Below are 20,679 nucleotides of genomic sequence, written 5' to 3' on the forward strand. Positions count from 1 at the left end.
CGTGACAAAGTTTGGTCCCTGGGTTATCAAAGATGTGTCACTGTGCAAAATCTTAGTGCTAGGGAGTGCTAATGAAGGTTCCTGAGAGGGGAGTGGATGACAGTGTATTTACTGTACCTGAGAAGGATTTCAGAGTAAGAGAAAGCATTGATATCAGTGCCTCTTAATGAATAGCTAAACCTGTTTGTATGGCAATTTATTTTCTTCACAGGAACCTTACAAAGATCAGCTATTTCATGAAATACTTCACTCCAATGTACCAGTTCAATGCAGTATTTATATTAAAAAACATTTTCCATTTTGCTTCTGCATTTTGAACTCTAATCCAGCCCAGCCTCACTGTCCACATCAAAGGAAATGAACTGCATTAGGCAATGTCATTTGCTAAAAGGTAAGAGTGGAGTCCCCTAGTTTTATATTTCTAGGGACAATTTCACAGGCCATGCCATTACTGAATGGGGAAATTGGAAAACTGCAGAATCGATTTGCAGACGTGCAGTTCTATTTTCTTTCACACCTCCTTCATCAGAGCCCCCATCATTTCTGTGCTGTGTTGCATTATTACTCACAGCAGCCTGGACACCACTGATAATGGCTAAACTAGGGCAAAGCAACTTGTGGCAAGTGAAAGCAAAACCACGTAAGAAGCAGTCAGAAGACACTGAGCACTGCTATTTTTGCTTCTGAACTCATCTGCATCAGAGCACTGTAATATACCCGTGGCACATTGTTGCTGAGAGCTAAAAGGAAACGTTGCTTTAAAAAACTTATCTAAATTGGTTTGGGTTTGTTTGCATTTATTTTTCCTTGAGCAAACAGCTGTACCACAAAGTTGCATTACATCTATTTAGATTTATAACAGAAAAAAAATACGCAGTCCTTCAAAACGCTTCCACTATTTTTCCACTATTTTTCCACTATTCCTCTTCCACAGTAAGCTGCTGATAATGGCTCAGTTATCAAAACTGAAACCAGCGGCCAGTCATGGCCAAACACCAAAAAAAAGAAAAAAAAAAAGCTGGTGACTGTCAGCTGCTTCATCTTCGGGGCAGAAAGGTGCCTTGTGATGTGAAAGGGCGCTGGCAACAAGATGGGGTCTGTCTGCCGGGGTCACCCAGCTGCGTTCTGCGCAGGGCACGGCTGGCTGTGTGCCACAGTCACCATTACAGAAAGACAGAAAAAAACGTGAGTTTGTGCATTGCTCCTAATTAAGAGGCTGGAAAGATCTGGGGCTTGCGACCACACTCCGCCCTGCCCTTGTGGCATCAGGAAGGCAGCAAATACTGTGTTTGCATTGGGCTGGTTTTTGTTTGTTTGTTTGTTTGTTGCCTGTTTGTTGGTTTTTTTTTCTTGCCATCTTTTGCTTTTACAGCAGGGACCATGCAGCCGATGCCCCTGCCTGCTGGGTGCCATCTTTGCTCTCCCTTGAGGGCTGGCAATTGCTGCCAGCAGCTGCAGGTCAGTGTGAAAAGGAGAGACGCAGCACAACGCCTGACAGAGCACGGACTGGAATCGTTATTATACAGAAGGGCCATTTCTGTGCAGTGTCCAAAGGGGAGCGAACCCCCTCCCGGCCGTGCTCCATCCTCACGACCCTGCCTGAGGGCCCCAAAATGGCCGCCCTTCAGTTCCCGCCTCCTCGTTGCTAGGCGACGAACAGAGCCCGGGCCGCCCCCATTCTCTTTCTGCGGACTACAAGTCCCAGCATTCCCCGCGCGGCAGAAGCCGTGCTCCTTCCGCCGCCAGCACTACATTACCCAGCAGGCCTCGGTGGCGCCCCGCCAATCAGCGTGCTTCTTGTTGGGTGGTGCGGGGAGCGGGGGTTGGCTTCCGCGGGAGCGAGCGAAGAGGAAGCGGCGCGGAGGAAGCGGCGCAGGTGACGTTTCCTCTCGGGCCGCCCTCCCCCTTTCCCCCCCCCCCTCTCCCGCTGCCGGAGCTGGGGCCCCGAGAATGGCAGCGTTAGGAGGTCGGTGCGGTTGGGGAAGGTTGCCGGGGCGTAGGGTGTGGGGGGTCGAGCTGGTGTGCCCCGTAAGGCCTGCGGGGTTGGGGTGCGGCGTGGGGGAATGTGGGTTTGGGGGAGTCGGGTTTAAGGGGGTCTCAGTGGGAGGGGCTGGGAGGGATGGGGGGCTGATCTGGAGAGGAGTGTGGTGTGGAAGTGTGTAGAGTGAGCGTGGGGAGTCCTGGGCGGTGCTGGGAAAAACTGGGGTGTGAGTGGGAAGAATATTAGAAGAAAAAGGTGCTTGTTGTGATAGGGAGACGGAGGTGGTGAGTGAGAGTGGCTGCGTGAGACCCGTGAGGTGCACGGCGTTAAGGGTTAAAGAGCAAAACGTATACGTGGATGTGAGCGTTCCTGGTTGATTTCATCAGTGCTGGAAGCTGCCTTGGTCGCATGTGCTCATTGCCTGGGTGACTGGCAGGGTCAGGGAGGGGCTATTTTGAACCTTTTCAGTGTTAGAATGTAACTGAAACTCCCCTTCAGTGGCAGCTGTATCGCCTTATTGTACATTAAGGTTTGGCCAGGTAGGAAACGTTGGCAACCGTGTACCAAGTATTTCCTTGGAAGTTTATCACTAACTCTACTTCTGAAAGAGGTCTGAGTTCCCCACTTTCCCTGTCACTGGTTAGTTTTTTGAATGTTGATGGTTAGTTACTGCAATCAATCCCCCAGTTGAAGATTTTGTCCTTAAATATAGTATTTACTAACTTATTTGGGGGGGGGGAGGGGGGAGGAAAGGTGTTTTGAGGACTTCTAACAGTAGTTTGAAGAGGCACTGACAACATTTGGCCTTAAGCCTACCAGGAAAACGTGTGCCTGACCAGCAGATCCCCACTGATTTAATTGAGAGTGCTCAAAACTGTGTCTGAGTAAGAGAAACTGTAGCTCCTGTGTGTTGCCATGTGTTAAAATTTCTGTCTCCCAGTCGTTGTTGTTCACTGTCCTTTATTCCCCTTTGTGTTGCCCTACATTTCTTGAAGGTTCTCAGTTGCAGTCAGCAGCATCACCTGGTTTGCAGCTTTTACCACCTAATGTTTTTCTTTTGAGTTCTCCTTTGTTGTTGTTGCGTAAAAATCTTGTTGCTATTACGAAACAGTTTTTTTGTGCTTGAGGTATTACTCAATTTTCACTTTGGGATTTACTTGGTTAAGCATATCACATGTTACTTAGGAGTGTGTTCTCTTTGCTTGTTTTCACAATGATATGCAAGTACTTTCACACCTGGGAAGTCTTAAGTGGTAATTGCATTTCACTGGTAAATAAAAACATGTAACCATATATACAGATTTATGTGAATTCATCTTCTAGGTTTGTTGCTCTATATATTTACTGTAAGGCTGTTTCTTCATTCTCTTACTCTGTTAGTCATCATTTGTGGAAGTCAGTAGCTGGTTCCTGTTTCAGTGTGAAGTTAAGTACATGCATACAGACTTGTGAAATGGTGATTGAGGTTGTGGGCTAGTCCTACTCTTCTGCATTCTTTGTTCTTCCCATTTTAGAAGTCAGTAAACATTATGATGCTTCCTTCCCTCCAACAAACCTCCCAAGAGATATCCAGTAGGACATTCATGTAAATACTCTGTATTTTTTCTTAAAGTTAGTAAACTAGGGAAGGAGGGGGGAAAAAAAAAAAGCTCAAACAAACAAACTCAACCCACTCCCATATATCCTTATATATTTACTCACCCTTGGGAATGTTAGACTTGCTGTTAACGGATGATGACAGTAAGGCCATATGGAGTATTAACTTGCATTAAATATTTGTTCTGCACGTGTGCTTTCTCTTTTTCTGTTTTAAATGGTTTCAATTTTGCTTTGTAGAACCAAGTAAGTTTTCACAAACGGTGAATGGGATTCCTCCTTCAAACACAGTCAGCAGTGGAATGGACCCCTTCCATGCTTGCAGTATTCTTCAACAACTTAAAACCATGTATGATGAAGGACAACTGACAGATATTGTAGTGGAAGTGGATCATGGGAAAACATTCTCCTGTCATAGAAATGTTCTTGCTGCAATCAGTCCTTATTTCAGGTACAGTGGTCTGTTGATCTAGGGATGAGTAAAAGGGGAATTATTAATGATTTTCATTAAATGACCAAAAAAAAGCACACCTTTACTAACATTCCATGTAACTATTGATGTTACAGTGTACCTAGTAAGTATCTTTTTACAGTAACAATATAGTTAAAGTTAAGTATTCTATCCTGCTGGAATATGCATATGAATAACATGTTGGAAGTTGAGTATGATGACTTGAATATGTCAAGAGCTTTGCTTTTAAAATGAATGAACTTTTATATGGAATTAGTGGGATAATTAAGGAAGTAATTCCAAGTTAGCATTTTTGACCTATTAAGTCTGGGACTGATTTTAAGTTTAGGATCCAGAGCAGAGCAGTGTAACATCACTGTTAAATGCGTTTGTGCCCATAGAAGGGCAGAGGTGTTGGGATTAGCTGTATTGGGGTTAGCTGTATGGCATATAATTTCTTAGATCTGTAGTTAGAAGGTAATTGCAAATAAACTGCTGAATATTTTTCTTTTGTAGATCTATGTTCACTAGCGGCCTTACAGAGAGTACCCAGAAAGAAGTTCGTATAGTTGGTGTTGAAGCAGAGTCAATGCATTTAGTGTTGAACTATGCATATACCTCCAGAGTAATGCTGACAGAGGCCAACGTTCAAGCTTTGTTCACTGCAGCTAGTATCTTCCAGATCCCTTCCATACAAGACCAGTGTGCTAAATACATGATCAGTCACTTGGACCCACAGAACTCCATTGGGGTGTTTATCTTTGCTGATCACTATGGTCATCAGGAACTCAAAGACAGATCACAAGACTACATTCGTAAAAAGTTTCTGAGTGTCACCAAAGAGCAAGAGTTTCTTCAGTTGAGAAAAGACCAGCTCATAAGTATACTCGACAGTGATGACTTAAATGTAGACAAAGAAGAACATGTTTATGACAGCATTATAAGGTGGTTTGAGCATGAACAAAATAAGAGAGAAGTGCACCTTCCAGAAATATTTGCCAAATGCATCCGTATGCCTCTATTGGAAGAGACATTTTTAGAGAAAATCCCTCCCATGTTTGCACAGGCTATGGCCAAAAGCTGTGTACAAAAGGGACAACATAGTGCCAATGGCTATACACAACGGCTTGGAATGACTGCTTCTGAAATGATCATATGCTTTGATGCTGCCCACAAACACTCAGGAAAGAAGCAAACAGTGCCTTGTTTAGATTCGGTCACAGGGAGAGTGTTTAAACTATGCAAGCCACCAAATGACTTGAGGGAGGTTGGAATTCTTGTATCTCCTGATAATGATATTTATATTGCGGGTGGTTATAGACCAAGCAGCAGTGAGGTCTCCATTGATCACAGAGCAGAGAGTGATTTCTGGATGTACGATCACTCTGGCAATAGGTGGATTCCGAAAGCTCCTTTGTTGCGAGCCAGAATAGGCTGCAAATTGGTTCATTGCTGTGGTAAACTGTATGCAATAGGTGGTCGTGTTTATGAAGGAGATGGGCGAAACTCTCTCAAGTCTGTGGAGTGTTATGACAGCAGAGAGAACTGTTGGACGGCTGTCTGTCCAATGCCGGTAGCAATGGAGTTTCATAGTGCTGTGGAATATAAGGATAACATCTATGTTTTACAGGGTAAGGCGGTTTGACTGGCTTTATGGTGTTCTACTGGAAGTGGGGGTTGTTCAAGCCAACTGTCTCTTAAAAGCACCTTAGAAAGCCCAAGTTTCTGGGACATCTAAAGAATGCCCAGGACAGTAGAATGGGAGAAAAGTTGGGGAGGGCAGTGAGCAAGGAAGAATGAAGTTACTGCTTGAGTTTTTGGGCCCTGGGCACGTGTCACTGAGTTGTATCAAATCCTGCCACAACTGCTGTTTCTGCTAACAATTCAGTATTAAGTTGTACGGTGGAAATTCTGTATTACATCCTTATTTGGGTGAAATGCACTAATGTTGAAGAACAGCTGTTGTCATGAAAAAGTATTTTACATTTTATTTAGCTGAACCTGTGAAAATTCCTGGAGTTTCTTACTGAGTTGTAAAAAATGAATTAGCCACGGTAGGCCTTCCTTCTGTCCCACCCTGCTTTTTGTTAGTTAGCTTTTTAGCTAACTAAGGAAGGTGCTTGATCTTTTTCTAATTAGCTTGTTTCATTTGGTTGGGAATTACAGTGTGGTCTTTCCATCCCATCTTCCAATAAGTGATCAAGCTTGTTGCATTTTGATGCCTAACTTAATGATTTAAGCACAGTTCTAGTACCAGCAGTGTTTATATCCATATTTGAGAGGTACATCGGAATAATCAATAAGGATTAAAACAAGCATGTCCTGAATGATTTATTGCCAAGATGCAGATGAAAGTGGTGTGACAGAAAAGATGTTTGCAGTTCTTTTAGACTGGTAATTATATTTTAGGACTCCAAAAAGGATTGTTATGGGAATGGATGAAACCGTTTATTCTTCCCTTTCTTACTTTATTTATGTAGCTTACATGAAATGCATAATTTTGTACGTACTTGACCCCGTTGCACTCTAAGCTTAAAAGTGCTGAGGCTGTAGATGAGGTTGTAGTAAGACTCCCAAGTGGAAAGAAAGATTGGACAGGGGAGTATCTTAGTTTTATTTTGCTAAGGTCCATTCCTGTGCAAACACTTTCAGAACTTGGGTCCTAGATCTGTAAACTCACTGTAATTTATCAGAAGTCAACCTGGTTCACTCCTGCCACTCAGCAAGGTTGGAGGGCTTCCACAGGGCCTATAGATGGTTTTGTTCTTTCATGGTATCCGTATGACATCTGATCCTGTTGTGGCTCTAAATAGTTGTTACTGTTGCTAGTTTTCTCAGTCTGGGTCAGACATCCTCTTTAGATCATTGAAGAGGAACACTGAGGAGTCTTCAACCTAGAACATGTGTTTGTCCTTTAAATGTTTCTTGCAACCACTATAAAGTAGGTAATTTTTAGAGAGACATTACGACTTATAGAATAAGAATGCATCGTTTACAGATCTTAGTTTCAATAGTTCTGTGCTTCAGTGGTTTTAATGACAACTCAATGTTTGCATAAATAAACCACGTCATTGCACTAACCAGCAAATTAAATAATCCGTGTTGCAGAAAATGAGTAACTTTCCTATTTGTGTGATAGGTGAAAACCTTGACTGAATTGCACTCTAATAGTCTATAATAAGTTAACTATTAATAATTTTTGTAGAGAAAACTCGTAAGTTTGAAGTAGTCAGTAAGGATTAATGAGTCTTAAAATGCCAGCTCGGTTGCAGGCATCAGTCATAGGAGATTACACAATGGAACAAAAGTGAGTAATCAGAAAATGCATTACCTGTAGGACTTAATGTCTTATGCTGCATTCCATTCTTTTTATTGTATTATGTCTGTATTCTTTGTCACATTTGAAGAGCTTGGTTGGAGTGCAGCCTAGTTAAAATTCTTTAAAATATCCATGTAAAATAGGCATGAAGTTGAATTGTGCTAATATTTGGCAAATTGTAGCCCTTTGTTCGCAGAGCTTCGTAAAAGACAAGATAATCTTTATCCATGTTCTTCTTACCAAGTTTGCAGAGCATGAGCTTTCTGTCATCTGAGTTTCTGCTATCTACAGTCTGCATAAGCTGCTCTGTGCAGTCAACAGAAGAAATGCCTTATAGTCCAGGCACAAAACTAATGATGAATCACAGCTTCATGCAAGTATTCACCTGGCATCCTTTGAAACCCAGTCAACCTGTATAACCCAGCCAAGTGATACAAACAGCTTCAGAGTCTGTAGTGCAAGACACATTATTTGCTTGGATTTGACAACTTTCAAGTACTGAATTCTGAGATTTTTTTCTGTAGGTTACACTTTATGAAGATAACAGAGAACAGAATAAATACTTTGGGTGCTTGAAGGCTGGAATTTGGACAGGCTTTATCCCAAGTTCTTAAGCATGGTTTAAAAGTAGTAAAGAATAGGTGGGAAATATGCATTCCACCCCAGTGTTTGTGGTATACTTCAAATTCGGTTTTCTTCAGCTAGGATAGAAACCCAGAGTAGCTTTTGCTTTTGCTGCTAGTATTTCTATGAGTTTTGAAGAAAGCAGACAATGTTGGATTTATGTTCTAGGATTGGGGCTTTTAAGAGTTTGTAGACATTAATACGTGGAAGAATATAACTGTAAACTTAATAGCTGCAGAATTGCTGTTATGGAAATAAAGCATAAGTTATGTTTTATTTTTCCTCTCTTTCCAGGGGAATTTTTTCTCTGCTATGATCCTCAGAAGGATTATTGGGGGTTTTTGACTCCAATGACTGTGCCTAGAATCCAAGGCTTGGCAACTGTGTACAATGACTCCATCTACTACATAGCTGGAACCTGTGGAAACCATCAACGTATGTTTACCGTAGAGGCCTATGACATTGAACAAAATAAGTGGACTCGAAAAAAAGACTTCCCGTGTGATCAATCCATTAATCCATACATAAAACTTGTACTCCTCAAAAACAAACTCCACCTGTTTGTCAGAGCTACTCAAGTCACTGTTGAAGAGCACGTTTTCAGAACCAGCAGGAAGAATTCTCTCTATCAGTATGATGAGGTCACTGACCAATGGCAAAAAGTATATGAGACTCCAGATAGGCTCTGGGATTTAGGCCGGCATTTTGAATGTGTAGTTGCTAAGTTGTATCCACAGTGTCTTCAGAAAGTTATTTAATTTTCTTTTTTCAGTAACAGGCCTTAGTGATTTCAGTGGTGATCCGATGCTAGAGAAAACGTCTTAAAACAAAGAAATTGTCAGTATTTATTGTAAGCTGAAACAGACAGGTTTGTTTTCTTTTTTTCTATGTGGGGATGGGTGCTCTTTAAAGGTTGCAGTCTGTGAAGGGTATTACTGGTTCAGTTTCATATTTACTGATATTTTCCTGGGAAATGAGAAGGAGGTTACGAAGTGCAATTATCAGCATTTTTTTTTCTGGTGAACACTTAATCATGTCATACTCGAAGATGTATTTGTGGTAAGAGCAAGTTAAGTGGAAGAGTCAGGATAACTATGCACTACAGTGAAAGAAATCTAGCATTAATAGCTAAGGATGTCCAAGCTGTTTTGGAGTGACTTTTCATTTTTTCTTTTTTTTTTAAATACGGGTAAAATTTGAGGCAATATCACTAAGTTGTTTGGTTTTTTGGCTTTTTTTTTTTCATTTGAAATTAAAATTGCATAGAGGAATGATAGATCCTGATTCATAATGATCTTTTTTTTTTTTTTTTTTTTTTTTTGTACTGTTTTTGAAGTCTGCAAAGATGTTTTGTGTTGATGTTTGTGCACTACAGTTTGGGAGGACAAACTCAAGTCAGAATTGGAACACAGAGTACCTTTGCCTGGAAGGAGGCCTGTTCAGATTGCTGTGCCACTTCTTGTCCATGGATTTTTGTTGAAATTTGAGCTTAAAAGATATGGAAAACAAATCCCAACACCTATTTACTGCCGTTTAGGTGTAGTGCTGTAAAAAATATTTATAACACTGCTTTAAAACTTTTTTTCATCCCATAAAGGGCTTTAATCCAAAAGTTGATGGTGCTAGTACATTTTTAATACTTGTTTGTCTGAAATGGGCTAATGTTACGCTGCTGTTTAAGACAGCCTGTTAGTTTTCATTGAGTGTCTGTTTCCAGGCCCTGTTCTGTCATTATATTGTCTTTTCTAACATAACATTTTTACTGTAGTGATATTCTTGCACAGGATGGTGACAGGATATGGCCTTAATATTGACTTTTTTTTTGTGGAGTGTTCATTTTGTCTCCACTAAAGTACAGTGCTGTGTGCAGTGTTAGCATGTGCTCCAGTAACTTTAAAATGTGTGGCTTAACTTGACAAGTTATATTTTTTCTCCCTGTGATTGAGCCCTCAAATACTTTGTTTCATTCTGATCTATAATGTGAAAATTTTGCACTACTGAGCTGTCTTCGTTATTCAGTGTATTAAAGCAAAATTGATAACAAGTGTCCATGGCTTAAATAATATTAGATGCTAATCTAGAATAGGAATCCAATGTATTGCAACACTTTTCTCTATGTATTAAACATGTAGCTTACTTTTCCAGAAGTAAAAAAATTTCCAAGTTCAGCCTCTACTTCAATAGTGGAAACTTGACATGAAAGGGAAAAGAGGAATCCTAAAAACCTTAGCAGCTGTAACTTGCCACGTTTGGTTTGCTGCAGGTCTAGTTTTTCCAGAGCAACAGGTGTGAGCTATCTTACTCTTTCCTATTTCTCAAATCTACTGAAGGAATAAACCAACTAACTTGAAATGGCAGTGGCCATCACTGGCTCCAAGTTCTTACTGTTATCTGGCTTAACAGCTGATATTTCAGTAAGCCAAATAGTGACCTCACTAATGTTTATCCCCCTGGCATGGCTGAGGATTTGGATAATGTTCACTCGCCATGTGGTCTTTTATGTTCCCAAATGAAATCTTCCTGATTTACAGATACCGGCCTGGATCTATTTCTCAATTCTTGCACAAAATGTTAAAAAGACAAAAACAAAACTGTGAAATGAAAAGGAAAAAAAAAAAAAAAAATGCCTCTTTGCATTACATACCTCATCTTCAGAGATTTACCAAACTGCTTCTTTCAGATGCAAGCGCCGGATTTTTTTTTCTGAAGTAAAGCTGATGCTTGCTAAGACTGCATTTTACAACAGTGTTGAGGCGTGTTGTTTCTTTGTTTAGTTTTCTTCTGGATACTGTTTTATATATATCCATAGCCAAGAGTAAGAGCTTTCTTTTTAGTACAACTAATTTCATTTTTAAAGTTATCCTTAGTCCTTGGCTCTCTTTGCGCTGTTGTAGGCCTCTAGCTGCAAGCTTTCTGAAGCACCCTCCCTAACAGTGTTGCATTTGTGTGTAAAACCATTCTTTTGCAAAGTGTTATATAACTTTCCTTTTTTTTTTTTTTTTAAGCTTGGTTGAATATTTACGAGACTTCTTGCTGCTTTTTGACAATCTTCTATATTTATTTAGTAGAAAAAATTTCAATATATTACTTGAAACTATGAAATAGAATTGAGTTAGCGATTGACTGGTCATGTGATGTATAGAAGTACAATATGCTGTGGTTAATTCTGCAGTAGGTTTGTTAATTTTGTTTATCTGCACTAAAGTACGAAGATCTCCATTCTGTTTAACCATTCAAACTGAGGGTGTGATCCAAGCCTGTAATGTGTTTCAAAGCTGAACCCTGGAACTTGCTGTGGGAGTAGAATATACGGAATCTTTTGCATGAGGAGTTTGTTGAGATGGTAATATAGCTGTGAGACTTTGCCAATTCTTAAATGCTTCTCCATTTTGCTGAAGGTCAGATTCCTGGTAAAGTTTTTGCTTTAGAGTTGAGCTTAAGTAACCTTGCACAGCACAGGAAAAAATAATTGCACCAAAGGTACTGCTAAAATTTAAACAGTAACCTGTATGTTTTCTTCCCATTTAGTAACTTTTTCTGCATTCATTTGTTCCCTTTTATGAAATTAATTTCTTGTAAGGATTTACAGAGGGGTTTTCCAAAATTACTGATTACTTTAGAAGGAAGTGTTTTGTAATTTCTGCTTGATTCTTCCAGTAAAATTTAGGATAACTAAAAGCAATTCTGGTGCACCAAACATGCAGTGTTTGTATGTTCTACAAGAAAATGATGAGCTCCCTGTTTGTAAAGCTGTTTAGAAATGGCACCCAACATTCAGTGCTCAGGTATGTTAGTAAGAAGTACTGTAGTCCTATGAGGGCAAATGTGTGGATTTTTAAACATTTTGCCATAATTGCACAATTTTGCATTTTTACTTAATGTCATGTTATGTTTCTTAAAATAAACCTATTGTTGAAATACAATTGAGGGCAACTGCTTTTGTGATAAATACATTGCATGAGTTTTGGTGATTTCTGAAAATTGACCCTCTGATATCATCTTCACGGTTATTAATTTTTTTTCTATTTATTGTGGCATTACAGGAGCTGAGTCACATCTCTAAGGCAGCTCCAGACCACTGCTTGGGGTGGAAGGTGCTTTGTTCTTTGTCTCATTCTTTGTGGCTAACTTCCCATTTGCTTGTACAGGTGCCAGTATTTTGCCCCTTCACTCTTTGAAGGTGGGGACCTGCTGCTGATACTCCTGCTGAGATGTTAAGGAGTCTGTATATTGACAAACCCTAAAATATCACTTTATGAATTTCCCATTGTCCTTGCTGAGTAGAAAAGTTACTTCCCTGTGCACAGGCCACCATGCTGATGTTCAGGCTGTGAGCTACTCGGTGCAGCACACACCCTTCTGAAGAAACGTTGCACAATGATCCTAAATCATCCTGGGTGAGTTTGAAATGATTGCTCCTGATTGCCGTTCAGAACAGTACACTTCCTTTTGCCAGACTAAAGACCAATTTCTGTTAAAAATTGAATTTTCCTCTTGAAGAACCAGCACAAAAAAGTGATAGAGCCAGCGTGGAGGAGATGGGCTTGCTGTTTTACTTTGTTTTTTAAAGTGAGCTGGATAAATCAGCACTGCATGCTCTCTTTGCTTGCTTTTCCCTCCAGGGACTTGGCCTGGACACAGACATGCCTATCTAGATTTGGCTATACTTTCACCTTTCTCTGGAGTTTGCTAATTAAATGGTGACTGAGAGTTCTATAACTGATGGAATTCACAGTTGTAGTTACCCAATACTCAAACAGTGAAAGCATCCTACCCTCAATTTTCCTGTCTGCTGTCTTCTCTGGTTGGAGCACCTCTCTTCTTCAGGAAGACTTCAGGAACTTGCAGGGAAAGATTATCTAGTGCTAGACTGTGGTTTAGCAATGTGTTAGTGTGTAATAAACTGTTGGGACTTAAGTTAAAGAGCTGAAGCTGAGGAAGGTGGAGGGGAAAAGACCTCCCTCTGTGGTCCATGGGGGGAAAAAGTATATCACTGCAAAATAATGAGACTGCAAGGAAAGGATAGCCAAACTGCACCTTGGAACAAGTTGATTCAGGGTCTGTAGCTGGGACGACAAAGCTAAAACTACAGAAGCTTGCTGGAATTATCCCAACTTTTTCTGGCTGGTGGAGGAAAAAAAAAAGGGTAACAACTGAGCAGTAGTAGCAGAAGCCTTGGTGAGTGTCTCACTCTTCAGATAAATCTGAATGGTTCTTATGCTCTGTTCAGGGCTACTTCAAAAACATGTCTGTGAGCAAGTAGTAGCTGATACCTGGTTTATAAAACGTTTATGGAGATGTCTGTGAACTTCCAGCCAACTCATAACAATCATATCTGGAAGGCACTCTTGGTTTGTCATGGCTGGGGAGAGGCGTGTTGTTTTGGAAGTATCTGCTGGAGGAATGTTTACACCCTAATAAACCAAACAGGCGTTTCTTAAATAATCTATCAGGTTTACTCCATGGCAATCCACCCACTGGTTTTTCATTGCCCCTGAGCCTTCAGTTCAGCCCCTCGAAGCACATTAGTGTACGCTGCTCAGGGTCATATCTGGCAGTAGGACACTTGTGCAGGCAATATACAGAGAAATACACACCCAGGCGTTGCTCTTCCTTATCTCTTGGCAACACGTACTCCTCTCTGCCTTTGCAAAGGGGATGAGTTAAGCTAAACAGAGCTTGAATTCTGTTTTCTTAACATCTGGTTAAGGTCACATGAGCCTTGCTACTGATCTACTTGTTTCTGAACTTTACATAAATCGTAATGGAAATAAGTGGAAGGTATCTATTAACTTTAGCTAACTTTAGGTCATCAGGGTGCTGTTTAACATGTTATTTCAAGAGCAGGAAAGCTATCAAACTGTTTACAGTGCAGTTTTCCATAGTGGATTTTCTCAAGCACAGTTGTCAGCTTTCCCTTTTCCTGAGGTAACAATGGGACCTCAGTCCTCCTTAGCCACCTCATTTCACATATGCCCTATTACTTCTTTAAAAGACTGCAATCCCATACATTTAACCTGGTACCCCCTTAGAAGATGAGATTTGTGTGGTAGGAAACACTGGGAGTGATTGAGCAGTGGTACTAAACCCCATGTGCATTTTGCTATGAAATAATGCTTCAAATCCTCACTTGGAGAATGCTTGGCTGTGCTGCAGCAGGCAGCTCTGCACAGATGGCTCACTGCTGCTCCTTCTCACTTAGCCTGGCCCTACAGCAGGGAATGGCAGAGGAGGCTGCGTGCCCTGGCAGATTCGCTTACTGACTCTGAAGTGTGTAGTCTGACCTGTTAGAAGACAGTATGTGCTTATTTAGATCTTGAAGTGTCACTGAGTACCAGCAATGATAACATATCTGTAAAACATCAACGAAAATAGTACCAAATAAACCCACTTAAGGGAATGCTTTCTGTGTTCCATTGCCTTAGCCCTGCACGTGATCTGTAGCTGTTTCTGGCACAGAAGCTGATGAGGGGCTGTCTGAATGTGAGAAGTGTGAATGGACTGCTTAGTCTGTTTTGATTCTCTTTCAGTGCTGAAGGAGTAGTATTTGATCATCTGTAATTACCTCGATTGCAGACTAATTACTAAAACTGGGGTTTGTAATGAATGAATGTAGTTGCATAAAATACTTGCAGGTAAATTTTGTAGTATGCCCTTTTAGTTTGATTCTGATCATATTCCTTCAGTTACTCTGAGAAATAGGTTCAGGGCAGGAATATTTAGTGAATGTCAATTTAGCTTTCTTCCACAACCAATAAATAAAGTGAAACACCTTATTTGCAGAGCAAATACAATTTTCCTTTGTGTTTTTGTTATTTCAACAAAAGAAATACATATCTGCTATGTTTTGATTAAAAGGAAAAAAAAAAAACAAACTAATGTGTGGAGAGCAAATGATAAAAGAACTATCTAATCAATCGTTCAAACTTCAGTTTTTCATAGGTATATGAAACATGAGAGTTGCTGCTATTCTTATCTGTCTGAACTGCTAAGGCAACTGACCAAAACTCATTTTGAGAAGCGGTTTGAATACTTTGAGTTGCTGTTGTGTCTGCAGAGCGTGCTAATAGTCACAGCCCGGTAACTACCTGCAGAAAGTCTTTGCAGTTCAGACATTTGCTATTTTCTTTAAAAGAACGTCCGTGTTGAGAGCCCACTTCCTCAGGTATCCCACAAATGAGAGCAGGTGGTGTTTGTCAGATGGGTTGTTAGAAATTGCATATTAAATGTGGTTTATTAAGGGTGCTTATGACAATAGCAAGTTCCCGATGTTGCAGTGTAACTGCTTTGAAGACTCAAATGCAGTTATTAATAGAGAATGATATGGATGGGAAAGCCCTTGTCATTCAACCAGCCCTGAGATGCAATTGCAATGCTGCAACACAGCGTGGGGCACTTCCTTGGAAATGAATGGAAATGAATTTATCTCTGTGGATACGTAACAACCTTTGACACGCGGTCAATGTGATGTGAAACTGGAAGGTTTCAGTGCAAGTGGACACAGACCTCTACTTCTGGATCTTGTGGAATAACTTGATTATCTGCTGCGACCAATATGCTGTTCTTTTCCATCAGATCGAACCTTAGAATGTGATTAAGTACTGGGGTGAAAAGGGAGAATGTAATTTAATGTAGGCAAACTCATGGTTTGATACAGATGGTAAAGCACCATTCTAAGAGTGGGTTGGAGCCAGGGGAGCTATTGAGCTAGTATCTGCAGGGAGAGGAGAAAATGCTTTTCTGGAAGAAAGGTTTGAACTGTAGAAGCTACTTTGTTCTAAAAATCAAAAGGATTTTCGCCATTTGTAATGCCATGAACTTTTAATGATAATTTTGTTCCTGAAGTTCTGATGCTGAAAGAAAGTACTCTTGTGAACTCGGGCTGGTGTGACTGCAGTTTCTTTAGCTGGCAGCTTCTAATGGTAGAACAGAGGACCACGTGAATCTGGATCAGTCTGTAACAAATCCTCATAGCAGAATGACAGTGTTGTTTATGCCTTCTGGAACACAGAAAAACATCAGATCTGCTTGTATTTCTTGTGGAGAATGCTGTGAAACCTTTTAAGAAAGGTAATAAATGACTAAATGGTAGAAGCCTTTCTTATAAATGCCAGCAGAGATCTATAGCACAGTTTTATGTGTCCTTATAGGGAAGCAGCTTTTGCTGGGCAATCCTGAACAACACGGATGGTGCATGTGGCTGTGAGGCAGGAAGCAGGAGCTCCAGCATATGCTGACTTGCAAAGTCAGATCGAGTGAATCACTTTTCTCTTTGTTTACCTTTCTGTTGGCTTTTCCACTCAGACTGGTTGAGAATGTTACACAGGCCTGCCTACGGTCAGATTTTTCCTGTTTTTTCTTGTGCAGTGCTTGGATTATAAACCTGGCGGGGGAATGTTTTAAATCCCCCAAATGGGGATTTGCAGCGTAAGTCTTACGGAAACATTCCTGCTGAAATTGGGTTATGTAAACCTCTGCATGGTGCGTGCTCGCATTGTGGACGTTCCTCTTTCCCTCATCCAATTCCACTGCTCAGATACTGGCAACAAATTCAGGAACTTTCTGTATCCCCTCCCATCACTCCGGGGTGAAATTCTGCCCCTTGTTAAGGGTCACTGTGGCCTATGAATCCCTTCCTTTGTTCTTGAATGATCAAAATAAGTCTGACGCAGGATTTTAGGTGACCTGGGGGTCATGGAAGGGAATTTCTGCCAGAAGGTTAAGATTGCCATAGCAAGACTGGCAAAAGAGGGGCGTGCTCTGTGCAGATTGCCTAGAGGAGAGCAGGAGCAGAGCCTGCAGAAACTTGTCCTACAGAAAGAATAAGTTAATATGTACTGGGGGAGTGGGAGGAAGGAGAAAGGATCTCTAACAAATAATTTATTAACATCCACAGAGGTCTGGGGCTCAAAATGCTGCAAATGGGGAGTTTGCCCTGAACTTGCCCCTGGTGGGCTAAGAGCCATCAACTGTTTGTGAAGGGTAGTTGATGTGGGATGCTGTTAGTGCTGGATGTGAGCAGAGGGTGCTGTGAATTACAGACAAGTCTTGGATTCGAGGATAGAGCCTCTGATCTCAACCTTTGATCTGAGCTGAACCTGGGGCGGGGGAAGAGTTCAGCATTTGGCTTAAAAAGCTGAGCGGGTCACTGCCAGGGGAACCCAAAGGAAGGGGAGCCTGAAGGGTAGCTGTATCTGCTGAGGGGAGAGCTGTTGAGAAGGGAGCTTGGCCTCAGGGAGCCCCTGGACCACCAGGTGAAGTTGCGTTGGGCTTGGGTTTGATTTGTCATGGTGCTCTCACTTTATATAATAATAATAATGTTACAGTCCAAGAATATTCTGAAGCTGATTTGGCTTACAGAAATGGAGGACTGAGATTGTGCATCTGGTTCTAAAAGGGAAAAGCTTGATAAATCAAGGAGTCTAACTAGCAATGTCATCTGGATTAAGGTCTTAGTGGCCTTAGGATTGTGCAAGAAACCTGGAATTTCTTTAACTAGAAGTTTTTTATTGTAGGTTCAGCTAGTTTTCTAAATAGAAGGGAGGAATAGTGGATAAAGAAGATTCAGATGTTTTAGTATTAAAGCAGGAAGCCTATGGGGAATGGTGGATGGAAAAATGGGAAGTCCAGACATATAGAACCACAAAAGGAAATAAAAATGAAATGAGGGCTCTACAGTGAATTTGAGTTATATTGTGGTTATGTAGTGACAAATCTCAGAATTTTCCTTTGCTACACTAAAAATTAGAAAAAGGTGGGGGGGGGGGGGGGGGGGAGAGGAGGGGAGGGAGATTCTGTACTCTTTGGATAAAGCAAGGATAAAATCCCTTGATGATGAGGTGAGAAGGGATGATCTGCAAGAGGTGACAAATTAAATTCCACACACAGACTGGAGGACAGCAAAAAATATGCAATACCCCTTCTTTCAAATGTGACCTGGACAACTGCAGATCTGTAATTCAATTCATTAGCATGGGAGGACTTGAACGATATTGAGGGGAAAAACCATGAGTGGTCCTGGAGGTAAATAAGCATTGGCATATGAAAGAAGGGCTTCCCAGATGGCATCAGCAGTTTAGAGAACAGTTATTGAGAAAGGAGAATCAAAATGTAAAAGATTTCCTTTAAGTGGGTGTTATAGAAGGAGCTGCTGTGTTGCTAAATGGAAATACAGAGCAAACCTGTAACAGATGGGGAATGGTGTAGGGAAGCGTTAAGCTGACAGAGATGTAACTGCTTTTAGTAGTGTGTGTTAGTATTAGTTTAGAATGGTGGTGGGTGCAATGGAATGGGAAATGCCAAGTGAGGGAGAGGTCCTGCACTGTCCTTAGTGTTGATATCCCAAGAAACCAATGGGCTGCCACAGGAGAAAGGGGAGGATGTATGTGTGTCACACTGCTGACTCTTAATTCTGAGGCTATTAAGCCTTGTTCAAGCAATCATTAAAGCTGTACTTCTTCCAAGTCAGCCTCTGGAAGTCTTTTTTGACCATAAAAAAAAACAAAAAAACAAAAACAAAAAAAAAAAAACCAAAAAACTATTGTGATTTTTATATATATTTTCAGCATCCACCACATTTTCACTTACCTTCAGTTCCTCTCTGTTTTTCAGCATTATGTGAAAGTTAGACTTGATGTCAAAAAGCTGGACAACGAAGCCTATACCACCATCTGACTTCATTCAAATGTCTTCTCAATAGATCTCCCATTAAACAGAAAATGAAATGAAATGAACAAATATATTCACAGCATTTGGACTTTAAAGGTGGTGTGCAATTAGTCACGGTTTTACAACTAGAACAAATTGGTTGTAATAAAAAATAACCTTTCTTGTTAATCCCTGAAAATATATTTGAAGTTCAGGCTCAACCTTTTCTGAAGACATCCAAAAAAATAAAAAAATTTGGATTTGAGGGGTCTGAGAATTTTTGCATAGCCTGAACTTTGGTAAACTATGAATATACGAATATCAATTATGATAATAAATAGGGAACGTGTCCTCCCTATGCTCACCCTTTAATTTGATTTTGCCTAATGTCAGAGCCTCTAGGATATGTCAATGTTTTTTTTGGAAGCTTGGTGTTCTCAACAGTATTTGAATGGCTTAAATTGGGTAGTGTAAATGTAAGTGGAAGTAACAGGGCATTGAAACGTGTATTTGATAAGCAATAAAGCCTCTTAAATTTCTTGTCAATGGATGATCATTCCAACATCACCACTATTACTCCTTAAGGCTAATCTCCTTCTAAAATTCTATCCTGCAGTAATTAAAATTCCTTTGAAAAGTCTGCACAGTATTTTTTGTTCCCTTGGAAAAACTTCAATAATAGGAAAAAATAGATTCTGTCAGAATAAGTTCTTCCATGTATTCTGTATCTCTGTCATGGAAAAAATAATGTTCCACCAATTTCTATCTGATTGCTTAATTACCTGATGTCAGAATAGGAGAAACTTTGCAGGTGTTGTTGTCTTTGCTACTGAAATTCTGGCATGGTGTCATAGAGTAATGGGACATTATTACTTATTTATTTGTTGTTAATTTTTGAGGCTTCCTAGTTGATCTTAATTTGATAGACCAACGAAACCTAAGCAAACCCAACAGCTCACAAATCAGGTAGTTCTTCAGGACTGGATTTGGTAAATATTGGGGTTTGGGGCTAATGTGTCCTCTAGTTACATCTAAGTTTTGCTCACTTGCTTTGGACAGGCCTTAGGGGATTTATTTTGTGTTAGAAGAGAGCTGAGCAGTTAAGTGTGCATTTGCTGGTGGCTCTCAGAGTATCCATGTGAAGAGTGCAGCAGCACTTGGACCTTTCAAAGAGTGCTTAGAAGTGAGGAAGCAGACAAGCAAGGGAATTTGAAGGGCAATTAGCCAAGGACTTCTTGTTCCATGCTTTCATCTTCCAGTGAGAGTTCAGGGTAATAATCAGTGAGTCTACTTGTGGCCTCTGATGGAGCCAAGTTTGTAGTCCACGAGTGCAACCCCTGATGCTGTTGGAGGGGCCTGAACACATGTCCTTCTGCCATCGGTGCCCGCAGTGCTGAGTGAGGAGGGTGAGACCAGGACTGATGTGTGCCCACCCCTCTCCAGCAAAACCTCTTACTGCTCCAGCAGTGATGCTTTTGCAACTCTGACCTTTTACAAATGCTCCTAGATCAGTAAGAGGTGCAGAGCAAACTATGCTTCTCAAGAGGTGATGGGCTCATGAATAGGTGCAAATTACACTGGACTTTCCCTGAATAGCCTTTTCTTTTCTTTCTTTCTTTCTTTCTTTCTTTCTTTTTTTTTTTTTTTTTTTTTTTTTTTTTTTTTTTTTTTTTTTTGCAAGGTCCCTGTCTCCCCAGTGAGCAGCCTGGGGTTCATCAGAGTGTGTCCACCTGATCCCTTTGCATTGTTTCCTATTTGTTTTGCTGATGCACATTCTTACTGGCTTCTCTTGCTTCTGCGTCTGCAATAGAGAATGGCAAAAACCCACCTTTTATCCACAAGTTCCTCAGATGTTGGATTTGCTCCTCTCCCCTCCAGCTTCACGTCTTGACCTTAGAAAGAGACGTGTGGATTAACTCCTGAGAGGCACATCAGTTTATTTTTATTTATTCATTTATTTATTTATTTTACTCTTATTTTATTTTAATGGCTGAGAAACATGGGAAGAATGCAAATGGTTGAATGCCTTCTTTGATTTGCCTTGTTCCTGAGCATAATCTG

At 40.7% G+C, this 20,679-nt stretch overlaps 1 protein-coding gene across 1 annotated transcript; it reads left to right on the top strand.

Annotated features, from left to right (window-relative positions):
• Positions 1-1,380: 1,380 nt before the first annotated feature.
• Positions 1,381-8,729, top strand: KBTBD8 (kelch repeat and BTB domain containing 8; the record flags this gene model as incomplete). Its single annotated transcript, XM_079540301.1, is given in 6 exon segments — positions 1,381-1,678; positions 1,681-1,778; positions 1,780-1,876; positions 3,818-4,028; positions 4,545-5,659; positions 8,266-8,729. Coding segments are annotated over 6 exon segments (2,283 nt in total).
• Positions 8,730-20,679: the final 11,950 nt, after the last annotated feature.

The sequence above is a fragment of the Tetrao urogallus genome (assembly GCF_951394365.1).
Source record: "Tetrao urogallus genome assembly, chromosome: 10".
Classification (NCBI taxonomy): domain Eukaryota; kingdom Metazoa; phylum Chordata; class Aves; order Galliformes; family Phasianidae; genus Tetrao; species Tetrao urogallus.